Here is a 21,728-nt window from a genome sequence, read left to right on the forward strand (position 1 = left end):
GGCGCCGCCCAATCAGCGCGCGGGACTCCCTCTCCGCTTCGGGGGGGCGGAGCCCTGGAGGTTGGTGGCTCAGGAAGGGCCCCTCCCCCTGCGGCGGGGCCGAGCCTCGTCACGCCCCCGACGCTGCTCTGCGGTCTTGCTGGGGTCCCCCGAAATCCCTCCAGGCCGCGGCTTGGGCCCCCTGACGGAGCCTGGAAGATTCGGGTGCTTTCCCTTCGTAGCCCTTCTCCACCGCGCCCCCCAAATCCCGGCCTGCGGGAGGGGTGTCGAGCAGACAGCACAGAGCCCGAGGGGCGAGGCTCGGTGCGGAGCAGGGGAGGGGCAGGCGAGATCCGGGCTGGAGATGCGACCCGGGCCGCGGGAGAGGCCTTGAATGGCAGGCGCAGGAATTTAGCCTTGGCTAGGGTGGGTGTAGGGGAGCGGGGAAGAGGTTTAGCACAGGGTGCTGGGGGTGTAGTCAGATTTATGTTTGGAGAAGGGCTCTGTGAGCAGCGGACAGGAACGGCCTCCCTGGGGCAGGGTGGGGCATGGGGGAGACTTCATGATCCTCACAGTGGCTGACCCTGGGACTCTGTCCTTCACCTCTCCTGGCAAGCTCACCAACTTTTTGTTCAGTTATACTAAGTTCTCCATGTGTGAATCCTCTGGCATCTCACCCCACCACTTACCCAAGAGAGAGCCCCATATAATTCCCCAAAACATGACCTTCTACATCCCTGTCTCAATCCGGAGTCAGAACCCCAGGGTCCCTATAGCCTATTGCTTTTCTGCCCCATCAGTCATTACCAAGCACTGCCCATGAGGACTCTTGAATACGTCCTTGCACCCCCACTGCCCCTCCCTTTAGCTCAGGCTACCATCATCTAGCCCCTGGATTGCTACAGCAGCCTCCTAATTGGCCTCCCAACCCCATCTAGTCTCAAGCCACCACACACACAGACACACCCATCACATTTTCTTAACCTGGTAGCCAGAGCAATCTTGCAGAAACTCAAGGACAGCTCCTTCTTAGAATCTGTGATGGTTCACAGGTACTCCTAGGATAGGTCCAGTCAAGTCCTCCATGACCTCAGTCCTAACCACTTGCCTGTCCAACTCTTTTCAGAGCTTGGTTCAATGCCCATTTTGACAGGAACCCTTTCCTGTGACCTCCTTACTGCCCAGTGTGGGTCAGTAGCCCCACCTAGGGACTTTCTTGTGCTTGGTATGTGTTTTTTTCTGTCTATTCTCCCTCTGCAGTTCCTTCAGGACAGGGACTCTGCTTGACTCATCTAGAACACCAACTGACATGGTGGTAGGTGCTCAAAAGATGTTTGTCAAATGAATAGATAATTAGATATGACAATGGGGAGTGGAGGAGTGGAGTTCAGGAAAGAGGGATGGGCCTGTAAGACAGTCTTGGAAGCTGTCAGAAAGGATCCATAGTTGTAGGTAGAGCTATGGGAAAGGGTAAAGATAACTCAGAGCAAATAAAACAAGGGTCAAGGACAGTACACTCATTTTTTTTATTTAGAGCATTTTTATTACTTCCTAATGTTATTTTTCATTAAAATAATAGTGAGTCAAAGTAATAATATATTCAGGAAAAGAAGCTTCAAATTTTAGAGGAAAGGCAATAAATACTACCTTTGTCTAATCTTCCCAGCCTGACTCATCAATGATATAAACCTGAATATTGTAGGACACTCGCTTTTAAGAGGGAAAGATTTCTCTACCAGGTAGGATCAGTTTTGACTTAGGTAATAGAAATCCCACACTAGAACTTCAGGGAAGTCAGTCCCGAACTGGTATGTCAGCTTTGCTCTACAGAGATCGCTGAGATGTGGCTCCTTTCACCTGCTGCTCCAGGAACCTTTGGTATCACTCTTGTCCACATAGTTCAAGATGGCAGCCAGTGCTCCAACCATCATGTATGTATTCCAGGTAGTGGAATGGAGACAAAAATGAAGAAGAGGGGGCCTCCCCGGTGGCGCAGCGGTTGAGTGCTGGGTTACGAAGCTGCGTGCAGCCTCTGCAGCGCCGGTTCGATCCCCGGCTGCTCCCAGGCCACCGGAGGAGGGTCCCACATGGCGCACAGACCTCTCCTGCCGCCCGCTGCTCCCCTCAGCAGTGTACTTCGGTCCTTCTGCCTGCTCTGCTCCCCGCTCTGGCTCTGGTGAATTCTCTCACCCTCCCGCGCTTCTGACTGTACCCAGTGCATGTATAAACAAAAAAACAAACAAACAAATAAAATAAATAAATAAAGCATGCCTCTAATAAAAAATAAAATAAATAAATAAATAAAAATGAAGAAGAGGGCAAAGGGTTTAGCTGTCTTTTAAGGTATCTCAGAAGGTATCACACGACACTTCCACATACATTCCATTAGCTAAAAACATGAGCAGACCCTGTATTACCAATCAGGTAATACAAGAGGAGGCTGGGAAATGCAACTTTCATTTTAGGCAACCACATGCCCAGTCAAGCACCAAGGGTAGTCTCACTGTAGAGAGAACAGATACGCAGGAACTACTAGCTGACTTCACCATTGAAAGGGAGGATAGATGCAAATGCAGAGCACTACTGTATGTCAGGCTCTGTACTAGGCACTTTGCATATCTTACCCCAACCGTAGTAAGGGCTATTACTATCCCTGATTCATTGGAGAGTTGAATAACTTGCCCAAGAACACCCAGTAATTCAAGGTAGAGCTGCAATTGAAGTCTGTCTTTCCTCTGCATAGCCGGTTGACTGAGAAATCAGGAGAAGTGTGTGTCCCATGAGCTACTGGCAACAAGGAGGATTTGATCAACAGAAACTGACAGGTCAAGCAGGATCTGGGCCGAAGATTCCGCTTGCATTTGGCAACAAGGACACTGTTAGTAATTTGGCAAGGGCATCTAGATGTGGGGGTGGGGTAGGGGCTGAAAGCCAATTGCAGAGGGTGGGACAGAGAAGAAAGTATAAGCTGGTCTTTCTGGAATGGGGGCAGTAAAGGCAGAGCAGGCAGAGCTGCAGAGGAATTTGGGCCAGGAGGAGGCAGAAGAGGGTGGTAAATACAGGAGTGGGAGAAATGTGGCAGTGAGGCAGGTCGACTGAGGTCTGTGGGCTGGGAAGAAGGATTGGAAATACAGGAGCAATCCTCTTCTGCTCATTCAAGAGGGTAGGAGATGCAAAGATAGCTGGTCTTTGAGAAGAAAAGGAAGAAGAGTAAAATTCTGTCTTACAAAATCTGAAGGATGCTTCTTGGCTGGGGAGGGGGATAAAAGGCCCAAGGCCTTAGGGAAAGAGGCCCTGTTGTCCAATGTGGTAGCCACTAGCTACATGTGTGATTTAAATTCCTTAAAAATGAATAAAGCAAAAAAAAAAAATGAATAAAGCAAAATATTAAGTTCCTCCGTCACACTGCCACATTTTAAGTACTCAATGGCCACGGGTGCTTAATGCGCTTCCATCTTTGCTGCTGGACAGCGCTGGTCTAGACAGAATGCAGTAAGGGAGGTGCCTGGAGACCCCGTCTGGCTGTAAGTCCAGACCTGAGGTCATGCCTCTGAAGAATCCTTGCAGACACTCCATTCAAAACCTTTTCCTTTTTGGGATGCCCTCATATCTCACTCCTGGAACAGCTAGTCCCAGCCTACTGTGAGGCCACTCTGAGGATCTCCACTGTTCCAGAGCTGGGCCTCCCAAAGCTGTGGGGGGGGTGCATGGGGAGGACTGGGAAGAGTTCCAAAGTTTAGGGCCATGTCAGAATAGTGGCCATGGACAGAGATGAGCTGAGTCCCAGCACTGACCAAGCTGGGCCCAAGACATAAGAAGAGTCAGCTCTCTACTACCCACTGACAGACCCAGAAGGACTTCAAAGATGGCTCAAATTAGCCCCATGTTTCATAGAAGGGCACACTGAATTTCAGAGAGGACTGGGAAGACAGTGATTTGTTCTCATTCCTTTTATTGTGCTCCACCCCTTGCTTTCCCAGCCCTTGCGTTCAGAAGGAGCCAGGCAGGCCTAGGGAGTGGGGAGGGCCATAGGCTGGGAGCCCAGGATTTGGCCAAGGCTCACACCCTGACCAGAGGTAGCTGAGTAAAGATTCATGGCCAGAAGGGGCTGCCCTGGCCTGACACACTTGGGGAGAAGCATCTATAGTGGAGGTAATGTGGCGCCGACCATGTGTTGTGCTTGGAAGAGGGGCAAGATGTGCCCAGGTGATTGTGTTTGCAGGGCCTGAACTGTTCAAATACAATGTGGATGGGAGAGGGTGTGCGTGCTGGTGAGTGTGTACATGGGGGCGTGTGCACGAGATACCCTGTGGCTGTGAGCACACCACACACCTCAGTGCCTGCTCCTGTCAGGTAATGCAGGCCCAGGCTGAGTCTGGTACTCAGTCAGGAGCAGTTCTTAAAATCAGGTGCTTAAAAGGGTCTGGGAAGTTTGCTGTCCATGTGGATCATATGACCAGCCTTGGAGATTCTGGTGCAGGAGGTCTGGAGTGGGCCCAGGTGCCTGCTCTGCTGATAAGCTTCCTTGGGAAATCTGCACTTTCTATAATGATGAAAATGTTCTGTGTTACCCGGTATGGCAGGCACTAGCCACATGTGTCTGCTTAGCAGTTGCAATGTAGCTAGTTTGAGGAACTAGATTTCTTATTTTATTCAAGTTGAATTAATTTACATTTAAATTTAGTCAGCTGTGGTTAGTGTGCCATACTGGAGAGCACAGGGGTAGAGACCCTGAGCTCGTGGGTGGATAAGGACCTAGGAAGAGAAGCACAAAGCTCAGGTCCAGGATTGTGAGAGTGGGGAGGTTGCTATGGTGGTGGTGGGGGAGCGGGGTGTAGGGTTGGAGCCAGAGCCCAGAACTGCATAGGTCTGTGCCAGTGTCCACTCTGAGCTGCTGCCAGCTTGGTGTCTGCCTGCCTGAGAGGACAGGAGGACTCCTGAGGAGAGCCCTCTGTCCTGGCTGGGACCCCAGCAGGGCTCCCTTTTGAGGCCTCACACTGCATCCTTCAGTTGCTGGGGACTGAGGGTCAGGATGTCTTCATGTTCTCCTGCAGGCCCAGGGTGGAGCTGGTGGCTCCGGGGTCACGCTCACCCTGTGGAAGCACAGGGGGGTAAAAGTCAGCCCCAAGGAAGCAGCCGTACCGGCAATGAAGACACATGGGTCTGAGGCCTTGGAAGGACTGAACTTAGGGAGTTCTCTTACCGCCTCTGGCCCCATGTCTTCTGCATACTTGAACTTCTTCTGCTTGTAGTAGTGCCTCTTGGGCAGGATATGGAGCAGCAAGAGGTCACAGAGAACGGTGGCCTGAGGGTAGGGTGGTGATGGACAGGGCATGGGAATGGGGGCAAAGGGTTACAGAACCTTCCACATCTCTCCTTGGTCCCTACGGATTGTGGGGATCTGGCTGAATCCTGTACTATCCACACTTCATGTCCTGGGGGGTGGGGGTTGGCTACTACAGAGACTTGGGGTCCTAGATTGCCCCATCTCCCCTCTGCCCTGCCCTGGCTCTGGGCCTTGATTTCCCCAAACATACTATGTGTCTAGGGTAGTGGAGGGGGCGGTAATGAGGGACAGTTACTGTCAAGTTTGGAGGTGAGAGGTTTGTTGCTGCTGCTAAGATGTGGAAAAGTGATGGAACCCCCATTCAATGACCCTGTGACCCCCAGCCCTTACCACTCCGAAGATGCCAATCCCAGAGCCAATGGTGGTCATTGTGGGGATGATGTCAAACTTCCCAGCCTGGTGGCAAGGTCAGGAAAGACCAGGGGTAACAGTCAGTAGGGCACTGGTTGAAAAGACCTTCCTTAAATGCCCCAAGACCAGGCCTGGAGCCATGGGGCTTCTGGCCTGGGGCCATGGGGCTTCTGCACCCTCCAACATTAGCTGCCCCCATAAATCTACCGTCCACAGGTCTGGGTCTCCCCGGAAACCCAGCTGCTGTTCGGAAGCTCTGGGTTTTGACTTTGGGCTCTGCCTCCCTGGATACAAGAAGCTAGCAGGGGCGGTGTGGTCCCAGGCTGCAAAGCACTGCCCTCAAAGGTACCCATTCCCATCAGTTATTAGGAGCAGAATTCTTGTCTCTATAAATATAGATGCCAACAGGACACTCACAGGAACCAAAACTGTGCCTCTGGCTGCCCTTCACACTGGACGCTCACCTTGCCATCCACGAGAATGTCAAAGCGAATCCCAAACACCTTGAAAAGATGCCGGTGGTTGGTCCCATTCTCCACAAAGTGCCTGGCAAACCTTGGGGAAGGGGGTGACATTGCAGGAGAGGGGGATAGAAAACAGTCCTGGGCACAGAGCATCAGGATGCAGGAGTTCTTAGAGCCCTACAACCCCATTATATAGCGGGGGATCCTAGACAGGACCCTAGACTGCATTCCAGGAATGCTATAGTCAACTTTTACCCTAACCCTGATGTCGCCTCCTTCCCCAGTCTGTCCTAGCCAGGTGGTCTGGGGCACTGAGAACTAGGGCAGGCGCTCAGGCCTCCAAGGCCTTGTTTCCAGCTGGCTCCCTCCTGGACCAGTCCCAGCAGGACAGGAGGTTCCCAGCTCCTCTGCTTCCCTCCATCCCCAGGAATACTTGGCCCCCAGTGATTCTAGGAGTAGAAAAGCCCACAGCACCCCTAGGAAGTATGCACAGCTGGGCCTTGCAAATACCTAAAATTGAAGCCTCGAGACAAACTTTTTTCCTCATGAAGCCCATGGAACTCGTAGATGGGTTTGCAGTGATGCACATGCCAGTCCAGGTCACAGTTCCAGTCAATGGTGATGCCCACCACCCCGCCCTGTCAGGACACAAGCATTTAAGACACAGGGTTCAGCATCAAATTCCTATCACACAGCAATCTCTTGATGAGGGAACATTTTTTGTTTGAGAAGAGATTCTGAGAAGCTGCTTCAGAGTGTCGGTGCTGTCAACTCACTGGCCCCACTTCCTACCCACCATTCTCCACCTTTCTGACTATTTCTAGAAAACACCAAGTTCTTCCTACCTCAGGCCTTTGCACATGCAGTGGCCTATTCACACAAGGCTGGTTCTTTCTCATCCTTTGGTTACTTCCCCTGAGAGACCTACCCTGACCACCACCCCCAATCTAAAATATGCCCCCGTTATTCCTTCCTGTTGTTCTCTATTTTTTTGGGGGGGGGGAACATTTGTCACATTGCAATGATATTTGCTGTGATTATTTATTTATTTATTTATTCATTCATTCATTTCTTTTAAGATTTATTTATTTATACAAGCACTGGGGTGCAGGCCAGAGGCGCAGAAGGGTGAGAGAATCCATCAGAGACAGAGCAGGGAGCAGAACAGGCAGAAGGACTGAAGTGCACTGCTGAGGGGAGAAGCGGGCGCGACAGGAGAGGTCTGCACGCCATGTGGGAATCTCCCTGGCTGGCCAGGAATCGAACCCATGCTAAAGAGACTGTGGACAGCTTCACAGCACTGCGCTCAACCCGCTGCGCCACTGGGGAGGCCCTTGTGCAATTATTTATTAACCCATTTCCGCTAAGACTATAAGCTCCATGAGGTGTGGGGGGCTATCCGTCTCATTTGTCACCAGCTCCTTAGTTCCTATCTTATTATAGTATGGGAGACAAGAAAATAGTTGTTGAATTAAAAAGTCTGTAAAAACATGGGCTGGGAAAAGAAAACTTGAGAAAGCAAAAAAAACTCTGGGTAAGGCAAGGGGCAGGGCCAGGTGTGGGGGCGGGGCGCTGAACCCTGGAAGAGTTGGGAGGTGATCAGAGCAGACTCAGAGCTGGGAAACTAGTAGGGAGTCTGGACCTGTAGATGAGGGTGATTAGTGAACAGTTCCCAGTGAGGGGTGGCAGGGAGAGTTTTAGGAACAGGGAGCTCTAGCATTCAGCTTTCTGGTCTGGTGTGCTGTGTCAATCCCCTGAAGCCAGAGGGTCAAATGTGTTTACATATTGTCTATGGCTGCTTTGCCCTCCAACAGTCCACTGGAGGAGTTAGAACAGACACCATACGGTCTCCCAAGTGGAAAATATTTACTTTCTGGCCTTGGAAGGAAAAGTTTGCTGATCCTTGTTCTGAACAAATGTGTTGTGAGTGAGTTTTCATTATGACAGTGATATCCCAGGAAAAGGCTGATTTCCATCCTTGGATAGGCGGCTGCTGGAGCAGGAGCCAGATCCCTGCAGAGGGCTGCCAGGTGCCAGGCTGTGCTGAAGTGTGTCCCATGCCTGAGCTCACTTGATCCTCAAGATAACCCCACAGAGGGCAATTACGATTGACCCCCCCTTTACAGATACAAAAGTTCAGACACAGCAAAGATAAGAGGTGGAGCTGGGGTTTGAACCCAGGACCATGCTCCTTGCAAGGGTCTACTTCTTTTGGAACACAGGTGATGGAGGATCTTAGCCTCTGGCATGCCCTGGAATCCTGAGCAGGGCACATGATTTCCCAGGGTCATGGGTTATAGGATTCAAGCTGTTTTTATCTAATATTCAAAAAACAATGGGACCCCAGCAGCTGTCCAGACACCAACATTTGCCCATGTTCATTCATTCTATGTGCCTCCTCTGTTAGGGCCATGCCAGGCCCTGCTGAGGACACAGGCCTGACCTTCAGGGTCCCCTGGTGTTTGGGGATAGAGCCACGGTGTGGATGGATAGATAGATAGATAGATAGATAGATAGATAGATAGATAGATAGATAGATAGAGATAGAGACATACTTGATCCACATCATGGGAGATTTGTGGGAGAGGGGTTAACTGGGCCTTGCATCTTACCTTCTCAGCCAGGGCACTGAAATTCTGGCCTGACTCTTCCACCACATAGCCAAGCTTGAACACAGGGCAGAGCGGGTGCAAGGTCTTATGATAAAGACAGGTCTTCATGTATTTGGCATCCACTTCCTCCACCAGGTTGCGTCTATAGGGACAGAGGGCATTGGCAGGAGTATGCCAGCTGGGAAGGTGCCCACCATGCTCCAAAACTTAGGGGACCCCTCATGGGTTCCAGAAATACCCCTTCCATGGGCCTTGGAGACTGAAGGAAGCCCACCCCAGGCCCAGCCCGGGATCTCCCTCCAGAGTGAAATTGGCAGGAATGAAGGGAGGCAGACAGTTGAGACCAGAGGAGTAACCTTGGGGAGCTGCCTGCATTTCTGCCCATGTTTCCCACCAACCTGTTGACCTTGAAGCGTGGAAAACTGATGCTGTTCTTGATGAAGAGAGTGAAGTTCTCGGCCTCTTGGAGAAGGGCAGGCCTAGAGGAGACCACATTCACTCACCACCCCTTGCTTGGAGTTGCCTGAGTGCCCACCAGAGTGTCACACAGCGTGTAGGGGTGTAAGAACCAAGGGGGTGGCCTGCAGCCTTGGATCAGAGGAGGGGCAGGTGTACTGTGATGATGAGCTCTTGGGCCCCTTGCTTGACCAGGGACCAGGGGCAATATGGTAAGGGTGAGGTCAGAAACAGGGACGACAGATCCCACCAGGTACACGGGTCCAGATGCTCCTCTGTCTGACTGGGGACCCTGCTCTCAGCCCCCTGGAGGGACGGAGTGTTACCGTGGGATGTTGTCATCCACCTCCACAGGGCACCAGCCAAAGATCTCACACGTCTGCACAGTGTTGTTGAAGGCCACACACTTGCCAGTACGGATGCCTGGAGTAAGAGAGGAACCCCTGGGTGCCCATTCCAAGCTTGGGGTGCAGAGGAGGCCCCCAGATCCCACCCCTAGTGGGGCACCCCTAGTGATGGGGCACCTAAGAGAAGGCTGAGAACAGAGGTGTGACCAGGTCTGGGACAGGGCAGGCTGAGGTCAGGGTGGTAAGAGGTGAGAGCAGGAAGGGCCTCCCAGTGGAGGAAGCCTGGAGCTGACAGAGGCTCGAGAGGGGGCAGGAGGAGGTCGGTCTCACCTTGGGCCTTCCTTTCTGCCTTTCCTGCGATGCAGCTGCTGTCGTTGGTGCACGTGCCCCCTTCCGGGTTCTGGGGGAGGGGAGAGCTGCTGGGTGGAGTTCTGAGAAAAGTCCCTTCCACCCCAGGCTGTGGGGCAGAGTCTCAGAACCCCTTGGGGTGGCATGCTCATAGCCTGCTTCCCCCAGTCTTCTCCCAACCAGCCCCCAGCCCTGGGCTTATGTCCAGCTGCCCACTGCCAATGACAACTGACAGGAGGTGGAAGGTGGAAGGCTGTGGTTGTAGGGTCCTGAGGCTCAGCATCCCTCCGGCACACAACCGGAGGAAAGGCTCAGCACTGCCAGTGGTGGACCGACATTTTGTGGGGCTCTATGCCCGAAATTCCACCACCGTGGTCTACCCAGCTTCACCTCCAATGCACACGGGAACCTCCTCTCCAATGTTATTTTCCCTTGTGGGTCCAAGAAAGGGAGGATGGGTAGGAGTCCTCACCTCTCCACAGTGACCTTGAACCTGCTGGGGGGTTGCGATGAAATTGGTCATGACCACGAAGGAGCTGTCCCCCTGGAAGTGAGGGATGGAGGGGATAGGGCTTTGAGCTGGGAGATCAGCCCTGAGAACCCCAGCCCTGATGCAGGAGGATCCTAGAACCCACAAGACACTCCCCATTTCATGATATCAGTGTGGGGTGATATTACAGGGCTGTCCCTCATCCCCAGTTAGGGAAACTGAGGCCCAGAAAGAGATGGGAGCTGGGGGACCTCTCTACCCCATAAAAAGGTGAGGAGATCCCAACCCCACACTGAACCAGGCCCTGTGGTCGGGAGGTGCCCCCGCGTCAGCTCACCTGGGCTGGGAAGACGTAATCAGCCACATCCCAGACCTGGGAGCCCAGGCCCGGGAGCTGCGTCACCGCCAGACCCTTGAGCTTCACAGACACGCTGCTGATGAGACCACTCGAAGTCTGGTATCCCTTCTCATAGACAAACACCCACCTGTGGGGGTAAGGAGCAGAGGGGCTGTTCAAGGATGGCTCCAGCTGGACAGGTCAAGTCATCTCTCTCCCCCTCCCCAGATGCATCTCCTAAGGCTACAAATTGGACTGCAGGGCAGAGAGCCCCGCGCCCCTCCTAGCCCTCCCCAACCCCTGTGCCTGAAGTTCCACCATTGTCTTCACTATGAAAAGAGTAATTCCCAGGGAGGATATCCACTGAAGGATCCTCTCTGATCCTTTTCTAAGAGCAGGATTTTCTGGAACCTGTAGGTCAAGCCTCTTGGACCTCAATCCTCACCCCAAAGTGCTCCTTCCTTCCTGAGGTCCTTGCACCCAGAAACAGCTGTGCACCTGGCAGAGAGCTTGGTCTCAATAGCTTGGATTTGAATCCCAGTCCCACTACTCATAGCTGTGTGACTGGGCAAGCTATTCAATCCCTTCCTTGTGCCTCGGTTTTCTCATCTCTAGAATGGAAATAATGACAACAGTCCCAAGAGTACTTGTGTGTTGAGTGAGTTAATGCAGGTTAAAGCACTTAAATGGGGACTGACATGGACTAAGGGCATTAGAAACATCAGCTATTAATATCTCAACCATTCTGGGAGTTTCTGGGAAGGGAGAATAGATAGGAAACAGAGGTGGCAAGCAGCCTCTAGGCCTCTAGTGAGGCCCTTGTGGGAGTGGTTCAGAATGAAACTTCAAAAACCCTTGTTCCTTTGGGCTCTCTATGTTCAATCTGGGAGGTTCAATGGTTCCAGCTCCCTTCTAGCCCTGGGATGGGCACATGATCAAGACTTGCAAATCAATGGTTCATCACTTTAGCAATGGTGATGGGTTTAAGATGGGCTCATTATTCAGGGCCCAGGATTTTTCTGGGAATTATTCAGAAAGAGGTTTCCTGTCTTCTGCATGGCTAAGGAAGTTAGCTATAAGACCAAAACTATGGTTAGTCATCTTTGCCAGCTCACCCAGAGAGCAAGACTGAGAATACAGCCAATATAGAGGAAAGCTGAGCCCGGAGTTGGAGGGAGGCAGATTCCTGACAATATTGTTTGAGCACCTAGATCCAGCCAGGCCCGAACCATGCATGAAAATCTACTTCTGGGCATTTCAGTGACATGAGCTAGTAAATCCTCTTCCTTTATTTAAGCCAGTTTGAGTTTGGTCTCTGTTGCTTACAACTGAGAATCCCAGACATTTTCTCTGGAGTGGTCCCTTGCTCAGGAAAGATTCTTCATGGAGATTCAGAGTGTGTGTGTGTGTGTGTCTGTGTTTCTGTGTTTGTGTGTCTGTCTCCCCAAAGTGCCCATCACTGAGTAATTGTGTTACTCAAGGCCCAATCTATTAGTACACCTGGGCTTCGTCTGATTGTGGGCAGGTGTGTTTATGCCCCCACCCTTACCTGCCCCCAGCCCACCTATCCAAGCAGAGCTCAAAACCCCTCTTCCATACCCCAAAATTCCCAGGCCTCTTAGGGCCAGAGTCAGTGTTGGCTCTCTGGGGACTGTCTGTCTCCCTGCTCCAGGCTCCAGGAAGGCAGTCCACCAGGTCTTCCTGCCCTCTCCCACAGTCCCCTCCCATCCTGCTCCAAGCTGCTCCCCCAGCCCATTACTCAAGTGAAGCCACCTCCCCGCAAGTCTAAGCAAGGTCACTGCTGCCCCCTGCAGGTCCCAGGTGGCAACAGATGAAGCGTGACAAAGACCCCCAAATTGCTGTCCCCAGCCTGCTGTTTGCCTCCAGTCCCATCAGGAGGAAGGGGGCACCACCCATATACCCACCCGCCTTAGATTCCTTCCTCCTGGATAGGCCTCTGACTCCATGCCCAAGCTCGAAGGAGCTGCAAGAGGGGTGGGTGGGTGGGGGGAGTTGTTCCATGTTCTAACACCCCCCCCACCGTGGGAAAGACCACCTCTTGGCACCCCCATCCTTGCTATCCAGCAGCATTTCACTCTTTGTCCAGTACCAGCTCCTCACAATATAGAAGAGAAATCTGAGTTCTGAGTCAGCAGAGCCCAGGGCAGGCCCCTCCTCTGAGCAGGCCGGCTTCAGCATGTCTGCGGAAGCTGGGAACAGAGAGGAGCAGAGCTGAGTGGGCAGTGCTCCAGGCCCATGCAACCTTTCTGGGCTATATTTGCCCTCCTGGGCTCTAAGTCGTGGGGGTCAGGGGGATAAGTCAAGTCCAGCATCTATGACCGTCGTCCTAATAATAGAATTATCGTGCAAGTGTCTGCCTTGACCTGCCATGAAGCCAAAGTCATTGACATCTTCAGAAGTCCCTCCCCTTCCAGAAATTCCCTTTCCCATTCTTTCCCCCATGTCCTTGGTAATGCCTTGTCCCAGGGCTCTCCTTCAGTCACCACTCAGGGAAGAGTCCACATCGTGGAGTGGGCAAAGGTCACAGACGCCAGGGCTCAGGTCCCAGCACGGTCCCTCACCCACCTGAGTCCCAGCTGAACCCCAGCTTTCTCAGTAAAGTGAAGTTAATGGCACCAACCTCAAAGAGGCTGCTAGTTCAACAAATATCAGCAAGGCCCACTAGTGCTTTCAGTCCTGGACTGAGCCCCAGGGAGCAGGAGGGTCTAGGTGATGGTCTGAGGGATGGTCCCACAAGTTCTCTTTAAGGAAACTAGAACAGTGCCTGGCGTGCAGTAAGCACCTCCTAAATAAACCTATTCACTGGCTCTACTCCCCTTTGCTAATTCCCCTGTAGATGTAGATCTGTTCCCGCCCCCCACTCCCACCCCGGATTCCATTCTCAGCCAGGCAGAACCCTTCGTGAGCCCTTACAGAAGCACTATGTCCCCAGATTCTTATCTCCCCTTCTGCAGTCTCCCCAGAGACTAAATATCACTTGCATGTTTAGTTATTCAACAAATATTTATTTACTGAGCCCCTAGCATGTGCCAAGCACTGGGCTAGGCACTAAAAACACAGAAGTGAACTAAACAAACAAAAATTCCGCACCCAGGGACTTACATCAATCAAGCGGTTCTATACATGTCTTTATTTTTTTTTAAAAGATTTATTTATGTATGCATTTATTTATTTATTTATTTATTTATACAAGCACTGGGTACAGTCAGAAGCGCGGGGAGGCTGAGAGAATTCACCAGAGCCAGAGCGGGGAGCAGAACAGGCAGAAGGACCGAAGTACACTGCTGAGGGGAGCAGCGGGCGGCAGGAGAGGTCTGCGCGCCATGTGGGACCCTCCTCCGGTGGCCAGGGAGCAACTGGGGATCGAACCGGCAATGCAAAGGCTGCGGGCAGCTTCGCAACCCAGTGCTCAACCGCTGCGCCACCGGGGAGGCCCTCTATACATGTCTTTAACACCCACGGCTTGGGGACATGCACATCCTCCCCTCAGGTGCCCCTCCCTCAGGCACCTCACAGGTACCTCCAACTCAACTCCACCCTTTAGAAAATAGTCTGGCAGTTCCTCAGAAAGTCCAACATGGAATTACCATTTGACCAGAAATTCTACTCTTAAGTACAAACATAGGTTGCTTAATAATGGGGGAATATTCTGAGAAATGCACCACTAGGTGATTTTGTTAATGTGTGAACAGCAGGGAGTGTGACTACACAAAGACAGATGACATAGCCCACTACACATCTAGACTAGGTGGTACAGGCACATAGGGATCACTGCCACATATGTGGTCTGTTATTGACCAAAACATCACTCAGCAATACATGACTGCATATATCCGAGAAAATAAAAACATAGGTCCACACCAAAAAGTGTTCACAAGCACTCATAGCAGCATTGTGCATGGAAGGCAAAAAGTGGAAATACTCTGAATGCCCATCAACTGACAAGTAGATAAACCCAAATGTGATCTATCCTCACCATGAAATATTAGGCAGCCATAAAAAGGATGAAGCACTGATCCATGCTGCAACCAACATGGATGTGCCATGTAAACATTATGCTAAGAAATGAAAGAAGCCAGATATAAAAGTCCATGTATTCTTTGACTTGATTTATATGAAGTTTCCAGAATAGGCAAAGTAAGGTGTGGGAACAGTGTGAGGGGTGGGGTAAGAATGTCAAGGGGTACTGGGTTTCTTTTTGGAACAGTGAGAATGTTCTTGAATTAGATGTAGGCATAATTTGTGATTATCCTAAAAACCACTGAATTGTATATTTAGAAAGGGTGAACGTCATGGCATGTGAATTATATCTCAAAACAAAAATTCAACTGGCTTAAACTGAAGGCCTCATCTCTGCACAGAATCTGCTCCTCTTGTGCCAATCCTCTTGTACCAAGCTCAGAGCCTGGGTATCAACCCCATGCCCTCCATTTCTCTCATACCCACATTCTTTGGGTCCCCTATCCGTCCTGGCCCCCCTTGGCTACCATATTAGGATGCAGAGGGCTTCATTGTGTGGAGGCTGAGAGAGGAGAGGAGTTGGACAGATGAAGGGCAGCCCTGGCACGGGGCTGGGAGGACAGACCGTGTGACTTGTGGAGCACAGGCTGTAACCACAGGCCACAAGCAGGAACCGACCACAGCAGGCTTATGCTATAGGGCAGAGCAGCCTTGGAGAAGGGCCAGAGAAGACTCCCGGCCTGGAAAGGACAGAGTTCAGAGCCGGGGTTCACACTGAGGTGGCAGAGGTTAGTAATCATGCAATCTACTGGCAAGTCAAGCTGACAGTTTGTGTCCTTAAATTTTTTGAATGAGTCACCAACCTCTAAAATTAAGAGTTTCCTTTCCCCATGAATTCAAATTTCCAACTTCTCCTAAGAACTCAGAAAGTCTGGCCATGCTGCACACATGTCCCCCTGCAACAGCGATGGGCAAAGCTGAGCAGTAGCTTCCCCAGCTATGGGTCAGCCAGGATGATGACTCCTGGCTTCCATGCTTGGCACAGCCGCGTCCTCTCCATTCATCACTGATACCTTTTCACAGTTGTCCTGCTTCTGCCTTCCCACCCCAGTGCCTGCCTGCTCCAGGCCTCCCCCTGCTAGGCAGCTACGTGGCTCCCCACTGCCTGCAGGAGAAAGCCCATGGAGTTCAGAAGCATTTAGAAGCCTGAGCAAGTGGCCACACTCCCACACCCCCTCCTCTCCCTTGGCTCCTTTCATGCTCTTCCAGCCAAACCCTAGTGACTCACTGTTTCTTTCCTGCCCCAGGACATTTGATCACACTCTGCTTTCCAGCAGAAATGCCAGGATGCCGGCGGGCACATAACCAGCCTCCACCAATCAGGACAATCCATCTCCTTGGCTACACGGATTGGATCTGTTCTAGGCACATGACCCAACCCCAGTCACTCAGAATTGGACCTGGGAATTCTGCTGGAACCCTGGAGAATACACTTGTATGCCACAGAGGTGGTAGAGCAGGTGGGGTACTGGCCTGGAGCTACTGTTGGCTATTTTCCCACTCCAGGGACAGAGCCTGTCTGAGAATGAAATCCCCATGCAGGGAACAGAGCCAAGAAGAGGAGACAGATCCTGGCTTGCTTCATTGGAGAACTCAAATGGACCTACCAGAACTCAACTCCCCATAAACCTTGCTCCTCATCATGGAGGATCCAGCCAGGCCTGAAGCCCATGTTGACTTTTTTTAGCAACACAAAACCAGCAATGGCCCCACTTGTCATTCCAAATGCATTTTGATTGGGTTTCTGTCACTAGGAAGCAAAGGAGTTCTGGCCAATTCATTCTAAGCTCCTCCCTCCCTATCTACCCCACCTCTGTCCCATGGAGCCTGACACAGCACTGGGCATGGGGAAGGTGCTATAGAAGTGTCCCCAGCAATAACTCAGATCCAGGCCCAATTGGTGTGCTTCAGGATCTATTTTGGAGCTCTCAGAAGCGTGTACTTTTGAGAGTTCTGCATGGAGATCCGGGGAAAGGGTTAGGGATAAGATGAGAAAAGGTCCTGGGAGGACTTGGGAAAAGCCAAGAGCTGACCTGCCTGGCCCACAGTCCCAGGCCTTTGGGCAAAGCTGGTTCTACCGCTGTCACCTCCTCCAAGAACCTCCCCAGACTCCCCTCCCCAAACAGCCTTCGCGAATCACCTTGGATATTCCTGTGTGTCACAGCCAGATCACCTTTCTCCTGCCCCCACCAGAGCCCTGCAGGCGAGGACATGTCCCAACATACCCCTTGTATGGGCCTGGTTGGGGGAGCATGACAACCCACTGCACCACCTCCATCACCTGCACTGCAAATTCACTGTCAGCCCAGAAGAGTGATCTCCTAGCTCAGTCCACCAGGACCTCAGGCCCACCTGCTACTCACCCACCTGTAACTCTTCCTGAAATAGTGTGACCAGTAGAGACCACAGCCTCAATTTCCCTCCTTGGAGCCCGTCCGGGTTCTCGGCATCTCACTCTCTCTACCTCTGTCTTTATAACTCTCTAACCATTCCTAAGCCTTTATCTGAGTGGCTGTGTTCAATGTCTGCCCCTCTGTCCACTTCTGGCTCTGTGTCTGCCCGGCCCCCACCTGGGCTACGCCCCTGTCCACTGGGGTCTGAGACTTCGGTTCCCCTCTGTTCCCCCGCAGTGGCCACAGGACCAGACCTTCAGAAAGTCAAGATCTACCAAAGGGAGGGTATTTAAGGAAAGGCCCTCCCCTCCTCGGGAAAGAGCAAACTGTTGAGCCTGGCCGGTGAAAAATTGGGAAACTGAGGCATGAGATGCTGAAACCAAGTCCAGGCTCTGGGTGAGGCTTTGATCTTCCCGGTGGGCTCAAGCTGAGCGGTCAGAGCAGTGAGGGCTGTGGCCAGAGGAGGGCGCCAGAGACAGCAGGAGCCACAGCCCAAGCAGATGGGAAGGGGGGTTGATTCTTGGCTTGGGGGCAGGGTTGGGGGGCTGTTGCCAGGGCCCTTGTCTTCCTGGATCTGCTAAGCGTCTTTGGCAGGTCAGTGTCCATTTCTGAGGCTGCTTCCTTTCTAGGATATCAAAGGCAACTTTGGAGCTGTGCTGCTGGATTCGGCCTCCTACTAACTGTGAGGGCTCAGCTAAGCACTCAGTGTCTCTGAGGCTTGCTGCACCGAGGACAGATGCCTGCATCTACTTTGGAAACTGGGTAGACCATCTTGGGAGGGAGGAAAGGAAAGAAGGAGAGAGGTAGTGAGGTCCCCTTCACTGGAGGAGTGTGTTCAGGATGGCCACTTGGGGTGTTTGCTGCAGCTAGGAGGGGTGATGTGGGAGGACTGTCCCTTTCCCTCTGACAGTCAGTGACTGACCCTGAATGGGGTCCTGGAGGTCTCTGGGCTCTGGGATCCCTCTGCAAGGTCCTGGTGCTGCCCCTAGTGCCAACCCGAAAAACAGAAGCAGGGAACCACAGGGGCCACAGTGAGGATGACGTTCAAACATCTTCAGGCAAGGGCAGGTGTGGAGGGTCTTCCCAGGAGGGTCGAGAGTTTGGCTAATGGTGGGACAGAAGGAAGGCCATTTGTGATGCAAAGACCCCGGGAGGACCAGGACAACATGACCATTGTTTGGCCTCCTGGTCAGCCCACCCTAGGCCCAGTCAGCAGTCCTGGTTTAGCCCCTCAGCAAAAATGAATCAGAAGACTTGGAGACTAAAGGGGCAGGGCCTTGAGAATCACACAACAAAGTCAGCCTGGGGCTGCTCTCACTCCCAGACCCCCAGCAGGAACTGAGCCCCTTTTAGTGGCCCCCAGGAGTCACTATGAATGGACATGATGGTCTTCACACAGGGGCACACACATCAGCCACCTCAACACCTCAGCCACAGGGCATGCACACATGGCACCAGCCCCAGAGACACACCTAGTAGCCCCACCCATTGAGCACACACCCAAACACAACGGGCACATGCACTGACACACTTGCTCCACATACCACATACATGTGTGCTCACAGAAACATGTATGTGCAAGCTCATGCCAGACTTTTCTTGGCTCCCAGGACAGCTAACTGCAGGGGGAGCTGAACCTGCTTCTGACCCTGCAATGCTGGACAGTGGGTTGTGTCCCCAGATGCCCAGGAAGGAGCTGCTGTCCTGGGGACCAGAGTTGCCCCTCCAACATTTGCCCAAAGGGCACCATTATGGCCCCAGGAATTCTGCATTTGAGAGTGTCTCAAATACCCAGGATACTTCTAATTTAGGTAAGGTAGGCAGGACCAGGGCCTGTTCATTCTATATGAAGTGTAAAATGGGGTACAACCTCGCCTCTTAGCAGTGGCCTGGTTTGACTGGGAAGTCTGAGGTAGAAGGGAGGACCCCAGCTCTAAGGGAACAGTCACCAGCGAGTCTGTCTCTCAGAACCAGCAGCTTTGCCTCTGGTTGGCCATATGATCCAGGACAGGGTCTCCCTGCTCTGCCTCAGTGTCCCCTCTCTGACAGTTAGTTAGCAGGTCCATTTCGTCTGAATAGCACTGTGGCTTGTCAGGAAGGGTAACACCCGATGGAGACAAAGAGGAATTTGTGGGGGGAACGAGGGCATCCCAGAGCCTGGAGGATGGGGCTGATGCAAGAGGAGACAGGAGGGAGGCCCGACTCACCCAATGATGTAGACCAGCACCACGAGCTGGATTACACGGAAGATGATGCCCACCTTCTTGTTGCGCACCAGCACCATTCGGGGTGTGTCGTACTCAAAGAAGAAGGCAGCCAGCTCACCCCGGAGCCGCCGCGCCATGGTAGCCAGGTTGGGGGCTGAGGCCTGAGCCCCCGCACAGCCTTGGCTCTTGAGGATGTCTGGGCGTCAACACCCACGCTTTGGCTTCTAGGGACTTCCCAGTCCCTTAAGAAGGGCAGAGTGGGGCAGAAGGGTCCAGAGTCAGGAGTCAGGGTCACCTAGAGGCGCTTGTGTGGGGAGAATCCTTGGGTGGTCAGAGCAGCACTTGGCCCTTGGCAGGAGATGGACTGTGGGCCAGCAGCGCCTGTGCACGAATAAATTCCCTAAGATAGCTGGGGGCGGGGCTGCTGGGGCCCGACCCACTGCCCCTCCTGGCTCCGCCTGAGCCCCCACTGGGCCTCCGGAAACAAGAGCTGTTGTCAGGAAACCACTGTTCACCCGTGACCACGCAAAGATAAAGCCTTCAGCCTCCAACAAACCTTGCACGACAGCACGGAAGACACAGGCCAGGGCCTGGGCACAGTGACCTCAGGCTGGAGCCCTCCCCAAACCAGGGACCCATCCCCTGGCAGGAGGTAGAGGTAGGAGGTGGAGCCTGGGTGTCCTCAGCGCCCCCACATCCCACCCCATCCAAGCTGCCCTATGCTGACCCACACACTCTCCAAACCCTACCAATGTTCCCAGATAGGAGGCTTGGTCCCTACCTGGGGGTCTGCAGCCAGGAGGGCAGTTCTGGTCCAGCTGCCTGACACTTCCTGAGCCTGTGACAGGACCCTGTCCCTTATAAGTCACCCCCCATCCACCTGTCTTTCTGAGTCCAAGCCTGACCTGTGCCCAGTCAAACTCAGCACTTCTCTCCCACAGTCTGCTTAGCCGTGCCTCTACCTCCCTGAGCTCAGAAAGGCAGATAAGCAAGGGCCACATCTGTAACGTATTGCCCTGGGGCTCCCTGAGACAGGGGGGGTGGGTGGAGGAGGGGGCCCTGACATCAGCCAGCCTGGATTGACATCCCTGCCTCTGCCACTTAAACAGTCACCTTAGGTCAGTTGCTTTACCTCTCCGAGCCTGCATCCACCTCTGTAAAATGGGGACGGTATCTCTCCTCAGGGGCAGAGGCTCTGAAAGAACGGTCCTGACAAGGCTAAGAATGGAGAACTTGAGGCCCTAATGAGCTGGGGGACCGCCCTTTCTTCAACCTCAACCCAGGCCTTGAGCACCGGGGCCCCAGGGGTTAGGGTGGGCAGGTTCCCTAATCAGCTCTCTAGACTGTGAGCTGGAGGCTCCTCCTCCCCCCACCCACATCGCTTGCAGAGCTGGAGCTCAGAGAGGGAACCGAATTGAGAGCTCATCCTGGGTGACAAGCAATCCCTTGCCTGCTCCTCAAGCCAGGTCCGATGTTCCTCAAGCCAGGTCGGGATTCCTCGGGACTGGGCTCCCTCCAGAGGTAGGAGGTAGAGGTAAGAAGTGGAGGCTGAGTTATCTTGTGGCCCCCATTCAGCCCCCATCTCGCAGCCCCCATCCCTCGCCCCGTTAAAGTTCCTGCAAGCTGACAGCTGATGGGAATCTTCTTCCCAGCAAGCCTTTAACTGGGAAACTGCTCTGGGCAGGCAGCCAGTCCTGCTGGGATTCCCAGCTGCCTGTCTGAGCAAGCTGCTCTGTGGGCAGCAAGGGGTCCACACAGAAGGCAGGCTCACAGCCCCTTCCCATATCCCAGGCTAATCCCTGGGGTCAACAGACAATCCCTGTCAAACACAGTATCCTCACACAGCACAGAGTTCCTGCCAATTTCAGGCTCATCTGTCTGTCTGACGCCACCTTCAAGAGGGGCTGACAAGAAGGACGTCATGGGTTCTTCCGAGGAATAACCAGAGATTCTGGGAGTCAGTACTGTGGCCACCACATCCCCTCAGCCGTATCTTGACCCTGGACAAAAGGGCATGCCTTCTTCCCAGCTGACCTATTGCCCTTGAAATATAGGCCCAGGCACATGACCTGCTTGCAAAGGGAGTGGTGTGATGCTGCAACTGTGACAGAGCCCTCTCTGTCCCATGCCTCCTCCCCCAGGACAGGCAGAAGGCACTAAATGAGGAGGGCGGAGAGAGGAGGAGGGAGGTAAGGAAGGAGGGGACAGGAAGGCGGTCAGTCTCCAATCTGCATCTGTACCTTTCACACTACCACCATGTCTTCTTTCTCCTCCAAGAGGCCAGGCTTGCTGATGGACAGATGGACCAACAGACAGACCAGCTTTGAGCTCCTGTTACAGCCTCAGTTCTTATCCT

General features: G+C 52.9%; 1 protein-coding gene across 1 annotated transcript; it reads right to left on the reverse strand.

Annotated features, from left to right (window-relative positions):
- Positions 1-5,006: 5,006 nt before the first annotated feature.
- P2RX1 (purinergic receptor P2X 1) lies at positions 5,007-19,509 on the reverse strand (the record flags this gene model as incomplete). The annotated part of the gene is made up of 12 exons (XM_084236546.1): positions 5,007-5,072; positions 5,183-5,284; positions 5,657-5,722; positions 6,142-6,232; positions 6,652-6,779; positions 8,754-8,895; positions 9,152-9,232; positions 9,536-9,632; positions 9,887-9,956; positions 10,377-10,448; positions 10,732-10,879; positions 19,373-19,509. The coding sequence occupies 12 exons, from the start codon at positions 19,507-19,509 to the stop codon at positions 5,007-5,009; spliced, it is 1,200 nt and encodes a 399-aa protein (XP_084092672.1).
- Between the last annotated feature and the right edge of the window lie 2,219 nt (positions 19,510-21,728).

This window comes from Talpa europaea (genome assembly GCF_964194135.1).
Source record: "Talpa europaea genome assembly, chromosome: 7".
In the NCBI taxonomy this organism is placed as follows: Eukaryota; Metazoa; Chordata; class Mammalia; order Eulipotyphla; family Talpidae; genus Talpa; species Talpa europaea.